The sequence below is a fragment of the Pezoporus flaviventris genome, unplaced genomic scaffold, assembly GCF_033815535.1.
Source record: "Pezoporus flaviventris isolate CSIRO_AGI_PZ_B2104156 unplaced genomic scaffold, CSIRO_AGI_Pfla_v1 ptg000040l, whole genome shotgun sequence".
Classification (NCBI taxonomy): Eukaryota; Metazoa; Chordata; class Aves; order Psittaciformes; family Psittacidae; genus Pezoporus; species Pezoporus flaviventris.
The window spans coordinates 6,161,942-6,177,855 of record NW_026892588.1 but is presented as its reverse complement, the minus strand read 5'-3'; the positions used below and the strand labels follow the sequence as shown (position 1 = coordinate 6,177,855).

The window sequence follows — 15,914 nt, the reverse complement described above, 5'->3', positions numbered from 1 at the left end:
CCTCAAGTCTGCAGCAGGGGGGGGGGGGGCAGAGGGAGGGGAGAACCTTCTTAACGACAGTACTCATTTGCTCATAAGGACTAGGTAACAGCCTTACAGTCTTCAAGTAAAGCTTCTCTAGAAGCCCCAGAAAAGAAAGGGCCCTACAGCAAGGATCATTAGCAGGGAGCACCAAATAATTTTTATACATACATATATATGTATTTTATACTGTGTATGCAGAAATCATATCTATATACATATATGTAGAAATATATATCCATGTATATAATTACGGTCAGAAAAAAAAAACAACAACAAAAACTAAACAGAAAACCACAACATTTACAGCAGAAGGTGATCTCTGGTCCTGACACAGCTGCACCAGAAGAACTTGTAATGAATATGCTCTACTCATGCTATGAAGTATTAAAACAAAAACCTATTTAATTATGCATCTTGACATGTCCCCCTCCTGTGCAATGGCTGAAGGTCCTGTGATAGCGGGATCTGTTGGTTTTTTTCAATAAAGATTCAAAGTATGAATGTGCTGCTTATCCCTGTAGTCTCTCACAAGACATACTTTCTACTGTAGAAAACAGAATGTGCATCTACAGCCATGATCATGAGTTCACTTGATTGTTATGTGTTAGTACTTTGAAAGTAAGACCACCAGTCATACCTTCCCGGAGTCTGGATCTTAGAGCTAACACCACAACTTCCCACCACAACACTCATCTCCCTCAAACAGATACAACGCAGAGCACACCTCAACCACCACATGCTTTTTCTAACCTTTAGTCTCTTACGAATTAAATTCCAACGAAGATTGGTTTTTGAAGTGAAAAAATACAGCAAATAATGTGAAGAACTAACACCAAGCGGAAGCCTACAACCAGTTCACTGTGTTCAATCTTGTTGACCGAGTCTGATTCTTCACATTCAGGGGAAGTTTTGTTGTAAGGAAATTCCAAAAAACTTTTTTTTTTTTTTTACCTCAGTTCCTCTGACAAGATTAACTATATTCTACTTCAGGAATAAAAGATTTAAGAAAAAAAAAATCCCCATTAAACTACAAGCCACTTGAAGTGCTCTTTTCTTCCTTTCCAATGTGTTAATCGGACACTTCAGCTTTTCTGTGACCCTGAGGAGGGGAGCACATTCCTTTCAATCTCACTGCTGTGTTTTTCTGATTGCACTAGCAGGTCTTTTCACCCAGCAGCAATCCAGGCAGAGCCGGCTGGTTTGGTGCAATCTGGAAGGTTGTTGTAATAACAGACAGAACAAAAAAGCACAAGGAAGAGCCTGGCAGCTGTATAAAACTCCTTCCGAGCTCCAGACCCACAGAAGTTCATCAGCCTCAGCAATCAGCATGACCAGCCAGTCTCAGGGAATCCAGCAGCTTTTGCAGGCAGAAAAACGTGCCAAGGACAAACTGGAGGAAGCCAAAAAAAGTAAGTAGCTGGCCTGGTTTTACTGTAGTTTTCAACTGCAAGCTCTTCAGGATTACAGTGGTTTACAGAAAACCAACATTATTTCATCTGCATACATCACAGCTGTGCTGCTCCTATTCTTTCTTCACACTTGCATTAGTACTCTGGCTTGACTGCAGCCAGGTATTTAACCAAACCTGAACGTGCAGAGTTTGCTTAAAATTCTGTGTGCACGTGTGCTTGTATGTGCACACATATGTGCCTTATTACATTAAACAAGGTTTTCTTTGTTACATTCATCCTGTCAGCTAGATTTATTCTTGCTTTATCTCAATGCCAATAACATCATAACAGCCTTCCTTAGCTATTTAAACTAGGAATCTACATGCCTCTGACTGCCAGTCCTTGAGGATCAGACTCCAAACTCTCTCTTTATAGATCCTGTATAATTTTTCAGTATTTCTCTTTACTTATGAAATCTAGTAACTTTCTTTCTAATCTTAGCTGGGCTTAGAAATAAAAATACATGAAAACAACAGGAGACTTCAACACAATGACAGTAATCAAAGTCATAGTACAATCACAAGCACCATCAATGCTGTATAGTCATTGATATGTCTTTCTACATGGTATAAGTAATCACCAAGTGATTAAATGTTCAGGTTAAAATAAATGTCTTATTTACTGAATGCCTAAATGCCCGGGGCAAAGCATATTTAGATATTCAATAATAATACCTTAAATACTTTTATTCTAGGCATTTATAAGCAAAACATTAACAACAACAAATAGAAAAATTAAGGTGTCTGCCAGAAGAATTTAAATCAAAGAAATAATTCCCCTGGCAGAGTTTTTCCATTATTCATATCCTTTTATTTTCTGTATTCATCTCCCAGTGATTTAAAGCAAAATATGGTGACCTTATTCTCCTGAATGTAGGTACCAACCACATGAGTCACTGACCTGCATTAGAACCAGAACTGTTTTGTAGAGTTATCCTAATTCAAAAACCAACAGCAAGAAACAATATTGTCCTGCAGGACTCAAGTGAAATGCACAAAGATGATATCGTGTGGAGCAAGAGTGTGACAAAGGAACATATTTTGTTCCCCAGGGCGAAATAGAAGCTAAACAAAAATAATTTGTGCATCTTCTATATTCCTGTTACAAACAAATCAGCTGTGTGCCCATTAATTATTAGTTTGACATGTTAATTTGTACAGCAGTACAAAAATAAGTAAAAAGGCAACACCACTTCCCTGAGCATCCAGCCACTACCCATGCCTTGCAAAATCAACCGGGAGGCAGAGAATTTGCCCACCTTTATAAAACAGAAGGTTCACAAAAAGAAGGTGTTTGAAGGTTGCTGCGCCCAGCCTGAAAGCAAGGAATAATTAAGAAGTGATTCCACCTTTACATAGCCAAATGAGGTGCTGTAGGTGGGATGATTCTTCCCTACTGTAGGGCAGAGGAAATGCACTGTTCCCTGAAGCAATAAGCAAGAAAGCATATGACCTGGAAAGGGACATCCGTCACTGGAGGGAGTGGAAGCTTGGTCTGAACACAGGCTGCAGAATGAGGACTTTAGCCATAATAGCTTGATGTTGATTGCCCTTTACTTTTGGTTTTGGGCTTCTTTGATGTTTTCATTTCTAAATTAAAATGTTTTGTTTCAGTTTAGATTTTTTTTCTAAAAGAATCAGTTAAAAAGAGGTTTTGTAAATTAAGGAGTTCCAAGAATGAAAAATATTATTATAACATAAAACTAGTCAGCAATTTGTCTTGCAGAATCCAGACATAGTTACTGGTGCCTTTGCTCTGCCAAAAAATGCACTATCCTGTCATCACCTCAGTCCTATACAGTTGTTTGTGATAAGCACAAAGCTTCTTACAGATAAAGTATCTTCCAGATCCCTTTGAGTATGAAACTTGAATTAAACCACTGCCTACGCTTACCTCAACACTAATACAAGGGGAGAAGTTATTCAACAGCTACAGAAAAAGAGCTATTAAGAATTTTGCTACCAGTAAAAATATTCAGAGTAAAAATATTTCATCAGTATGAGTATCTTCTCCATTACTTTCAAGGGCAAACAGGTTTTTTTCCTTTATAAAAATTCAGGAAAATGAAAGTTTCTCATACATAAATATCTGGATGTAGAGGGGGAGATGGAAGAGGATATAAAGAAGACAGAGCCAGACTCTTTTTAATAGCATCCACTGAAAGGGCAAGAGGCAATAGGAAAAATTTAAATGTAAGAAAACAACTCTATAACTGTGAGGGAGATCAAACCCAGGAACAGGCTGCCCAGAGAGGCAGGGGACATCCTCCATCCTCAGAGACATTCAGACCCACTGGATATGGCCCTGATCAAGCTGCCCTTGCCAAGCCTGCTCCGAGCAAGGGCTTGGAATAGACCCCGGAGGCTGCTTCCAGCCTCAGCAGTTCTGTGTAATCCCATGAGAAACCTCAAGCATTTCTAAGAAACTTTATTCCTAGGTGTAGCTGATCAGTGGCAAATGTTTAAATAACTAATGAAGTGGCATATTCATCTACAGCCTAAAGACTCTGTGGTTTCCTTTTGTTCACGTTAAATACTGACAACAGTTTCTACCAGGGTGTGAACAGCAAAGCTCTTGTGAATTTTAGATCTCATGATCCCACAAGCAAGGTTAGGCCTTAGTATTTCTGATTTGCTTGGGGTTTTTTTAAGTCCTCCCTGGATTTTGTGTTAAAACAAACGTTATAGTTAATCTAGGAGAATAATTATAGCTATACAATCAATATAATTACAGAATAATTACAGCAATACAAAGCTATACAATAATATTATATTCAACATTACAAGAGGCTTGCAATGAAGCTACAAAATAAAATATTTAAAAATCTCCATGTTGTACTAATTTCAATTTTGTTCACAGCAATGTCACTACACCACCTTAAATACTTAATATACCAGCATAACATAAATGATGTTGGACAAGGCTAAAAGGGATTCTTTTAATACAAATCTGGTTATGCCAAGTCAGAATTACTTCAACAGTCTCTTCTCCAGAGTGATTCTGCAGTTAAATTAGAATAAAGGATGGCAAAGTTTGTCTCTGAGCATAAAAACTAAGATAAAAGGAAATACATGAAAAGTAACCAATATAACCAGTTTAATCGGTTAACCTGTGCACACACATAAAGTTCAGTGAAACAAGGTGAGGATGTGCTGCTTCATCGCAGAAAATGCTAGCCCAAATCCACCTGGTACCAGTTTAGACCAGCAGCTTCTGCTCAGGGGCTGGCACTCTGCAGATCTAGGCTGCAAATGAAAGCAGTGAACCATTAGCGAGTCCTGGTGCAGTCCTGTCCCTGTTAAACTGCACCTATGACCTCCTTTGTCACCGAAAACAGTCATTGCACAACAGCCCTGTAGGAATGAGTCCAACTGTTCTATTTACATTGTAATGTGAGAAGAATGAATGGCAGGTTGTCCATAGGACACAACCAGAAAAAGTCATTTTCAAGGAAACGTGATTAGAAAAACTCCCCTTATGCAAACCCTTCAGTGTTTACAGTTGATACTCACATAACCAGATCAAAATGTAGTGTCAACACACATTATATTGTATACAAACAGATAACGGGCCTATTTTTTGCTTACATATGTGCAGCTCTTTGTAATACAAAATCCATTTTGGACAGCTAAAAAATTAGCAAATATATGCAATTATATTTATAGACATGAATTAAAGCAAAAAAATACAAAAAAAAAAGCTGTTCTTTACATGTCTTTTCATACTTCTTGCTCAATACCCTTTTATCCAGGCTTGCAATATCTTTACTGTATCATTGGCTGACATCATTTATACCTGAAAAATTAGTAATAAGTTGTTGATAAATGCACACATGCAAGGCTGAAACTATTGATTAAACAAACCAAAACAGTCTGAAATCCTTCAGTCTTCTACACACAGCACAGCTTTAGCTATAATTTTTGGAACCTAGAAATAACTGTATTGTCAGAGCCAAGGCATCAATTCATGAAAATCCTTTTGGGCAAAACAAGGGAAACCAATGTGTCATGAACACTGGATTTAACAAAACTTGTTTTCCTATAGATTTTTCTATCTTGGCTTGAATTTCTAGCACCTAATAAAATGAAAACTCAGATGAAAGATTTCAGAAATTCAGATTAAAAACAAATGTTAATCAAAATAAGATATTGTAAACAGAATTAGATCCATGGCATTCTCTTGGATAATATTCAGGACATATTTTATCTGCTGAAAAAAACTATACATACTGATCAGCTGCTCCTATTGTTTTTTTATTAAAAGTGTAAAATAGCCTTCTCAAAATAAGCATCCTAAATCCCATTTTGCAGACGATTTAACACTGTTGAAGATAACTGAAATGGTCCTATTTAAAGAAAACAGGATTAATTTTTGGCAACTTCTTTATATGAAATTATTTCTATGCAGGACTTCAGCTAGAAGCCTAGATGGTATGTTTGCAATCAGAAAGAAAATTTTAGCATGGCAGTTTTGGGGAAGTAAGATAACTGTGTTTGAGCAAATTAGAATGCAAGACTTTTTCTTTCTACTGTCTTTTTCTTGCAAGATCAAAAAAAAACCAACAACCTAAAAACCTTCCAGTCTTTTGGATCTAACCAGGGCTAAGAATTTCATTAACATTACAAAAACACCTAGAAAAAATAATACAGCCTTTCTCCATTCTAGTAATGCTCTCCCATGTTAGGTAAGAAAATCTGATACAGAGCTGACCTGGTTAAGATTTGGCCAATTTTACATGATGCCTAGAAACGTGTGGGCTGTCAGCTACAGTAATCATGGATGGCAGTTGACAAGGAATCCAGAGCATAGCTGCTTTGCTGCTCTTCACCTTCAAGGATGGGAAGGAGGGATGAAGGGGCAGCAGCAAAGCTGGCCCCCACAGCTCGCCCTGTGGGAGAAAAGTCTCCTCAAACTTAGAGCTTTCTGTACCTCACCTTTATGATCGTAGAGGAAATACCACAGGGACAGGTTGGTTTGCCCATCCTCCTGTATTTCTTTCCCTCTTTTTGCAAGATCTTGGCTGAATTTCAATGCTCTGCCATCCTTCAGTGTCTAAGGCTTGATTTCAGCTCGTCTGTGCTCTGCAGAGAATCCCATCCGGAAAATCATAAGACTTTGAAAAGGCAATCCCATATTGCACAACTAAGGTAGCAGACAAGTGGTTAATAACAGACTGATTAATTAATTTTGGTTTGTCTCTAGTGAAACAGCAGGTTAAGCTCTAGTTTCTGCTTAACTTAATCAGGTGCAGCATATGCACTATCGCATATGTCGGCAGTTGCCGATTCTGTCCACAACGTTGTTGAACTAGCAGTAATTTACTCACAGCTTTTCCACTTAATTAAATAAGAAGCAGCAGGTTCCTGCTGTGCCAATCCTAAAGGCATCATGGAAAGATGAAATGGCTGCCACCCTACAGTGACACTCTATGTATTGTGCTTACTCCAGTGCACTGTCGAGAGCTGACACGTATGTATACATACACTTTTTGGTTCACTAGCTGCATTGTCAGAGGCAAATGAACTGTTGTTTTACAGTTACTGTCTTCCCATTTTGTGCATTTTAAATGGATTTATTTATCTATCTGGTGGCCAAATATGCGACATATTTACTACAGATGGCCCCCCAGATGGAATTTGAAATTAAAATCCCACTGATTTTGAAATAATTTAATTTGCTATAGAGATCCAGTTCCTCAGCTGGTGAAATTGGCAGAACTTCATCATAGTCACTCCTCCTGACTTACAGCTTGAGAAACACCCCCCAGCTCTGCTCCTGGAGAAAAGCTCTATAAATGTCTGATCAGCTCCAAATTAGAATAAAGGAAACTCCAAAATTAAGACCTAAACCTGGATCCAAATTTTGATGTTCAGATTGATGTCAGTCTCTTACACAAATCTGTCAGTTCACACATACTCATCCCAAGACTTCATATGGTTAATGGCAGAGGCTGAGGGAATCAGCCTTTATCACGCGTATACAAGCCCTAAGAAAGTACATATTAAGTTTTAAACTGCCTCTCTGTCCCTTAACACATAAGCACAGTGCCTCAGTGGTAGAAGGACTCTGCGCAATATAGTTAACTACACAAGAGAGCACTGCTCTGCTGAACTGAGAGTCAGTAAAGCTATCTAGTTCCTCACTAGGTTGCTCCTTCCTGTAAAAAGCCTTTATACGATCATGCACCCCAGTTCCCACAATAAGAACACCCACAACATCAAATAGTGCAGGAAACAAGACTTTAAAAGGCAATTCACATTTCAGGCATCTCTCTGCTTCTAATCATCCATCTGCAGACAACGCCTTGAGAAGGAGCCATCAACTGGGCAAATAATTTACTGGTGGATCAGGCATTTTTCCCAGGCTTTTGTTGAATCTCAGATGCCTCATAAACAAGTCTTCCTCCCAAGATTCAGCTTCCTCATTGCACCATGCTCAGTGAAACTAGACTGCTATATGCCACACCTGATAAGGCTTCAGAAGCCAAGCACATGTGTAATCAATCCAATGCAGCAGCCTGGAGAAAATAAACCAGAAATACTAATGCTTGCCATTCTAGCCTAGGCGTATAATGTTCCTTAGGGTTTCAGAAAATGTACTGTTTTCAGCTTCCTTGCTTGAATTGAATGATTAAAAGAACCAATCAACCAAAAAAAAAAAAAACTACAACAAAAACTCACAAGGGTATTTATATTGCTCAGTGATGTTTAGTAAATAAAGAAATGGATGTTTCAGGCATGAGACCAAGATGTCTCTTTTCAGCTGCTCAGCCTCCAATCTCTTATTCTTGTAGTATCCTAATTTAAGCAACTAAGAAATAGCTTTTTCAGCCATTGAAGATGCTTTTTTCCTCTTAAGAGAAGGAAGCAAGCTTATTCCCTCCTACTCATAAAACTCTATCTGTTCAGCAGAAAGATATCATAAAAATCAGCATCAGCCCAGGTGTCTCAAATGTAACATACCAACTCTAAATGCAAGAGGTTTATAGCTACATCAGCTAGAAAGTGACTTTTTCCAAACGAAAGCAGATTCCTGTGGTGATCCATGAAACTTTACCAATTTTATACAAAACAAGCAGACAAAGATGCATCACCATGGGGTGGTTATGACATGTTCAACACCTGTTTCATGTAAAAATTTAAGCACCACATCCCCATCAAACCTTTTACTCCTTTGCTTTACGTAACATCCCTGCTACACCCAGGAGCAACCTTATGCTTATGGTCATTAAGGGAAAAGGGTGAGGGAGAAGAGGACAAAGCCTGAAGGTTGCCGCTCAGTTTGGTAGTGGTTAAGACATATCTTGCAGTACTTTGGAAATCTGCCAGCTCTAGCGGAATCCAGTTGGTGTGGGATGAAGGGATGCTGGCAACCCATCAATAGAGCAAATCTGACAGAATAAAGTCTTTTCCTACCAGTGACAACTAAAATCTGTTATCTGGCTGCTACTATTGCTGATGAAGGAAAGATAGATATTTATTTAAACACCAAGCTGTGATTAAAAAAAAAAAAATGCATTTGTGTTTACGAGATAATGTGTAATTGCAAAAAGACTTCTGTTGTTAGCAAACCAACAAGCTTTTCATTTGATGTGTGCTTTCACACAGGGAGTTGGTCTCAAAAGATGGGTACTTTTGTGACTGGCTTTCAATCAAAAAGCACCTACCTAAATCACTTTGGATCTTCTGACTATTCTTGTGCAAATAAAGCTGCTGTTGACTTTGCTCAAAGCTTTGTCTGTTTTACTATGCTGGGTAAAATACCTCTGATTTAGAGATATTCATCTTTTGGTATACAGTGACAATTGTGTGTGAAGTAAATCTCTGTTTTTTTTCCCATTAGGAAAGGGGAAAAGGCTGAAGCAGGCCAAAGAAGAAGCCATAGCTGAGATAGACCACTACAGGTTACAGAGGGAGAAGGAATTTAGGAACAAGCAAACAACTGTAAGAAACCTGCATATGTTCTTTTGTAGTGTCAGTCTGCTCAATGGTAAAACAAATTGCTTCAGTGTTACATAGGGACTTCTGCAAACCAACATGATCACACTGATTAAACAGAGGTAACACCTACAGTGTGTATATGCTTCATTTTGACTTCTTCACGGGCTTTGAATGCATTTGAGAAGGTATTGTGGACTTTCACAATTAAAATTGTCCAGATTCTGTATTTGGCTCATGCTTGTCCTTTGAAGACATACCTCTCAAAGAAAAATGCCTTTGGGTCCTCTTTCTTTAACACCAGACAGACCTCATTCCCGTCTTGAAACTGGAGGTTACAGTAAGGTGGATGCGGCAGTAAAAGCAATGATTTAAAATCTTTCTTTCTGATTGTGTTCTACTTTAGCTCACTTTTTTGACTGCATCTTTGGTGAACTGAAATCTTCAAAACTTTGGGGGTTTTCATTATATTTTCATAGTAAAGCTATTACTTTTGTGGGAACTCAATTTTTTCATTACAAGCAAAATTAAAGCTCCAGGGAAAGGCCACTCTCTGTGACAGAACATTTCACACAAGCAGGACAAAGCACATATTGTTCCTCAAATGACAGTATGTTGTACAAGATCATTGCAGTCCTCCTTCACATTCCCTGACCTCATTATGTCAAACATTTATCCACTCAGACAAATGTCATCATTATTAACCTGTGCCTGGAAGGCAGGCAGGAGTTCCAGCTAAGCCAGTGCAGAGGGAAGTCTGATGCCCAGTTCAGTTAACTGGCTCAGGTATTTGGACACAAGTATTTTTAATTCTCTGTCACAGTCCCATTTAATGTTATTCTTCCTCTTGTACTTACTTGTTTGCTGTATCAAAACTGGGGTAAATTTTCTCATACTATGGGATGTTCCACATCAGTCCAGCATGAACAACAGCAGCAACAGAAAATTATTAAGTTAGAGTGACAAGACCTTTTTTTTTCCTTTTTACACAAGATCTTTTTTCAAAACATACTAAATTTAAGCCCAGGGTTTGTACTCAGGGTCCGAGATCTGTGAACTCAGGTGTTGTGCAGGCTGGGTCTGAATTATGTGGCTTCCAAGTCAGTGAGTTAAGGTAACATTTTAGAGACTTTGGAATGACATGAGCATAAAACCAGTAAGGACAAAATAAAGGGCAAACCTTCAAGGCCAGCAGAAAATTATCTGCATTCTGACAAGCAAAAAGTCTTCAAATTCAGAAGCAGAAAACAGTTAAAAAAAATACAAAGCAGAATTGACTATCTTGTTACAGTATTAGTATGAGCTGAGAAAGCAGGTTCCCAGTCTGCAGAAGCTCTTCTTAGAGTTATACTACTATTATACTACGTTTCTTGAGGTTTTTCAAAAGTATTTAGTAGCTGGATAGCACACAACCATCCGGGATCTCTAGGAAGTTATTTTCCCCAGTGGAAAACATCAGCTTCAGAAATCTTATCTAAGCTGTACAATCTTCCCCACATGAGACCTTTACCATTTGTCTAAAAGCTAAAATGAAATGCCAGCTAAAAACAGTTACTATAGCAAGCTATAATCTTTTCCCAATATTTACATCCTATATTACTTACATGCTATATTACTGCCAAATCGGAAAGTGTTTTACATCTGGATTACAAGAAAGCTTTTTACTACATTGTCAGGTATTGATTAAGTTGCAAAAGATCTTAACGCAGCTGCATTTCCTTCTTTTAAGGACTAAGTTGGGCTGAAACCACATGGAAAATAAACCTTATCACTCCTCCCTCATTTCTGGTCATGCCCTAGGTATTCCACTAATATCACAGGTTAGCTTCAGCTGCTAGTCCGCTCCAGAGAACCACAGCAGGAATATGAATATATTATTTATTCCTTTCTTACTCTGTCATCATGCAGAAATGTCTTCCACCCTCCCCAATGAATTTTTTAACTGGAAACCTTTTCTGTGGTGGTATCTGTAGAACTTTTCCATAAGGGAGGAATTCTAGGGATGTTGGGGCAGTGGGGGAGGAAGAAGCAAAGTCACAGATTTGGAACTCGTGCATCTGTTAATAACATAACCTTGCTAAAATGTTCAGCAAGTCTAGAGTTAATTAAATTCTAAGCGAATGTCCTGATATTAACTGTGCCAAAAGCTGTCTGGTATTTTGCCAGATAAGAAAATGTAACATTAACAGACCTTGTCTGCGGCCTGTTGAGGGTTGTACATCACTAACTGCTGAAGACATTTCAAGTACTCTGAAACTGTAATGTTTTGCTCCTTAGCCACACTCACATTCATTCTCAGTGAGGCCAAATGGAGCACATGGGTGACAGAACTTAGTGGCTAGTCATTGAAATAGAAAACTAATTAAAATGAGCGATATAAAAGACAAACATGCACAATGTTGTTCCCACAGTGAACTGGGAAACTTTCATTACATGGGGAGATTCTCATTGCTAATGAGCATATGAAAGAGTTCCCTTTAATCCTGCTTTTATATATACCGTTCAACTTAGATCATACCCTTACTGCTAGGAAGCCCTGTGACATGTTTGGATTATGTTTAGGCTAGATAATGAAGAAAAGTACAGTAAACACAGTCATACATAACCCTTTATTTTGCTCAGAGGACTTCTGCTTTTCAGATCATGGGCTCCCAAGGCAACCTCTCTGCTAAAATAGAAGAGCAAACAACAGAAAACGTCCGAAACCTCACTAGCAGCTACCACAAGAACATGGAGAGCATGATGAAAAAGCTTTTGAACACGATATGTGATATCAACCCCGAACTTCACCCAAACTTCAGACATGCAGTTTAAGATCCATTGATGTACTTAAGGATGTTTGTAAAAGTAGCCTTCTTTCTTGATAAGCATAAATATTTTCTCATTTACTGTTTCTGTATATGTGAAATAAAAAGAACACTAAAGCCAAAAGCACACGGTTCCGTATATGCTTTTAATGTGACAATAATTACACAGGGTTTCACAAGCATTTGTTGGAATATTGTTTCCTGTTGGTAGCTAAGCAGCGGTCATTTAGACAAGGGCAAGTCAACAACAGTAGAATAAATGATTATTTGACACCAGCAGCTTTTCAGGAGGAGTCTTTATTCCTTTTCTTTTGTAAAATGTTCTGTAGTGGGGTATACTTCTTCACTTCAAGAGTGGCAGGACACTGGAGCAGGCTGCCCAGCAAAACTGTGGCTGCCCCATCCCTGGCAGTGTTCAAGGCCAGGCTGGATGGGGCTTGAGCAACCTGGTCTAGTGGAAGATGTCCCTGCCCACAGAAGGGAGGTTGGAACAAGATGATCTTTAAGGTTCCTTCCAAACCAAACCAGTCTATGGTTGATATATGATTCTATGTGGTCTTACATAAAGTCTGCTTATCCCAATCTTCACTGTACTTCAAGAATATCACAAAAACTTAAAGGATTTCTGCTTCCCTTGTAAGACACAGAGTGCTCTGCTTATAGAACATATAGGAAGTCTGCAGCTTTTGGTCAAAAGGAATGGGTCAAAACATTTTCAATTTTTGCATGCTGATTTAGAGCAAAATATGTCGTGTTTTAAACCCTAGCCAGACAGCTTGTTCACTCACTCCCAGTGAGTGGTGCCGGGCTGAGAGCAGTCAAGCCCTCTCCCCCCCCCCCCCCCGGGGCTCTCCCCTTCGCCGCTCCCAGAGGGATGGGGAGGAGGATTGAAAGAGTGCAACTCCCACGGGTTGAGACAAGAACAGTCCAGCAACCAATGTACAACACAAATGACCACCGCTACCACCAACGACAACAATGGTAAGAGAAAATAACAAGGGAAGAGAATACGATACCATCAGCCAAGAAACGAGTCCGACCCAGAAGCCCGTGTCCTTCCGGGTAACTCCCAGTCACCCCCCACCCCGGCCATGACGTGCTGTGGTATGGAATACCTCTTTGGCTAGCCTGGGTCAGGCGCCCCGTCTCTCCTTCCTCCCGGCTTCCCCTCCTCCCTGGCAGAGCATGAGCCCTCACAAAGTCCTTGGTCAGGGTAAACATCACTTAGCAACAACCGAAAACATCGGCTTCACCAGCACTGTTCCTGGGCTGGAAGTCAAAACACAGCACTGCACCAGCTACCACGAAGGAGAAACATGACTGCTACTGCTGAACCCAGGACAAGCTGACTTTTACAGAATTACATTCAAAAGCTGTACTCAAAGTGTTATCCTTTTTCTATAACCACACCATAAACTTTATATAGCTTTGTTAAGTTTGAAAACTGAGAACAGGAGTAATCATTATTTACAAAATTGCTTTGGTTCAAGGTGCAGACTGGCAGACCCATCATTATCTATAAAGTTACACCAAAAGCACAGGAATCCATGGGCTCAAACTCTACAGCAGTTACATTAGATGGTACCTTAACCCACAAGTTGTCCACAGAAATCACGTCACTTAGGGCTCACTTCTGTTACTCTAAGTGACCTTGAGCACTATTCAATGGCGCAGATTTCCCTTTCAATGAATTCTGCTGCAGTTCGGAAAATACAATATGATCTGGTGCTTTCAAGGTGAAGACCATTAAATCTGATGGGAGGATGATGGGAGGCACTGCTGAAGTGGGGGTCTGGCACCTGCATCATGAACCCCCTTAATGCCTTGTCTCCAGTACAAAATAACACCGAATTAGAAAAGAAGCCTGAGAAACTGCAATGACCAGCAAACAATAGCCATGATTCTCAGTCCACGTAGACACAGACAAATCATTTCAATTTCACAGCAGCTAGTCATAGGCAATCTCCTGTTCCAGTGAGGTTTACACAGCTGACATGCTGTCATGTGTAAAATGACCATAAAGCTGTAGTCAACTTAATGTCAGCAAACATGACTTCTCAAGGCTGTGCCTGGTTGCCACATAATCTCCCAGCTATGATTGTTACAGTCTCTTGTGCTTGATCATATTCTCTGGGGACGCAAGGATGCTGAGGAATAGGAAAGAGACTAGAAATCCTGTTGAAGGATTTAAAATCAGTCAAATCAGCTGAAGGCTCATTTATTTAGGAGTGCTTTGAATGTGCTTATGATAGGTTTTGATCTACTGAGGGGATGAAGGAACTCCAGTCCCAGCCTATGCACATGAGCCAATGCAGGCACCTTCCTGCAAGGCATGGGGCAGTCAGGATTGCCTCTTTGCTTAGGCGCACGTCTCCAGCTTGGGTCATGGCTACAGTCCCAGAGCAGTCCCTCAAGTGTAAAGCGTATGTTTTCTGTGAGCTTAAGCAGTCACCAAGGTGGAAGCTAATCTCTCACAAGGACTCACTGCACTGTTCAGGACTGCTCCACTTTCCCTTCTGGGCTACCTCAGACCCTTTCCACCAGCTGTAATTTCTAAACATACAGAAATGTTGCAGGTCCACTGCAGAACTAAAGCAATGGCGTTTTCATTGCCATTGCATTATTGTATGGGAAAACAATACCCCTAAACAGCAAGAGCAGAATTGCCACAGCACAGTTGGCAGCAAACTAGAGAAGCAGCTTTCCAGGAAGTCACCAACACATACATGAAATAAAGCTTTGTCTTCTTGCACTGCCCCACTCCTTTTTATGACATTCCTCCTTTGCCTCATTCTTGCTAAAATCTACCTTCTGTCACCAACTGCTTTTCTTGCAAAGCTTCTGCCCTCCTTTCAATGCTACCCTCTACCCTTCTAGCCCTAACAGCCACAAACACATCTTATTTAGATCTTTAAAACACACCATCCCATGAATACGCCCTCCTTGACAAAAACCCAAGCGTGTGGTGGGGGACAGCAGAAGCCACTGGAAACATGAATGGACATTGTCTGGAGGGGATAGATCAGGTCTGCCACCTCTCATGACACTGCACTGCAACCACAGCAATGACCAGTCTGTACCCTTGCTATCACCTGTATACTTGAGATATAAATTGGGTTTTAAGTGCTCAAACTTTCCGAACATGAATATTGTCTTGAACTGTGGCCAGTATGAAAAGCCACCACTCACAAAAAGAGAATTCGTTCATTATGATTAGCTCTTTGATCTTGAGAGATATAAATCTGAGAGCTTTGAGCGCTGTGCATTTGCATTCCTACTTACTGACAAGGAAAGGGTGGTTACACCATCACTTTTAGCTGTACAGAGGTAAAGGTCCAATTAGATTTCATGTGATTTGGCAAGATACTGGGTTTTTTAAATGAAGAGTGTAAAGTACCAGCTGCATCAATGGAACACTGAGGTGCCAAGGAAATGCCTGCTGAATTTACAAGCGCACAAAATATCTAGTAAGACATTCACATATTCAGGATAAAGGCAAATCATTATTCCACACAGAAGAAAAAGAAGTAGTAGAAGCAAGGAGGATTAATTTCAAAATGCTTTTAAATGCATAAGAAAAGCATAAAAACGGTTACTCTGTATTAGCAGTCACCTACCACAGGTTATTACAACCACCCTGCCACCTCCTGGGGAAGATACCTGGAAGCCAGGGAGCCCCCAGCCCTCACAGTGTC

General features: G+C 39.8%; 1 protein-coding gene across 1 annotated transcript; it reads left to right on the top strand.

Annotated features, from left to right (window-relative positions):
• Positions 1–1,136: 1,136 nt before the first annotated feature.
• Positions 1,137–12,495, top strand: ATP6V1G3 (ATPase H+ transporting V1 subunit G3). The gene is made up of 3 exons (XM_061465577.1): positions 1,137–1,433; positions 9,318–9,418; positions 12,053–12,495. The coding sequence occupies exons 1-3, from the start codon at positions 1,352–1,354 to the stop codon at positions 12,224–12,226; spliced, it is 357 nt and encodes a 118-aa protein (XP_061321561.1). The 5' UTR covers positions 1,137–1,351; the 3' UTR covers positions 12,227–12,495.
• Positions 12,496–15,914: the final 3,419 nt, after the last annotated feature.

What these genes read in the sequence shown, in the direction of transcription:
- ATP6V1G3 (XM_061465577.1), top strand. Translation starts at nt 1,352, where the DNA reads ATGACCAGCCAGTCTCAGGGAATCCAGCAGCTTTTGCAGGCAGAAAAA. An exon ending in ACTGGAGGAAGCCAAAAAAA is followed by an intron (nt 1,434 to 9,317) that starts GTAAGTAGCTGG and finishes TTTTCCCATTAG; the next exon opens with GAAAGGGGAAAAGGCTGAAG. An exon ending in TTAGGAACAAGCAAACAACT is followed by an intron (nt 9,419 to 12,052) that starts GTAAGAAACCTG and finishes TCTGCTTTTCAG; the next exon opens with ATCATGGGCTCCCAAGGCAA.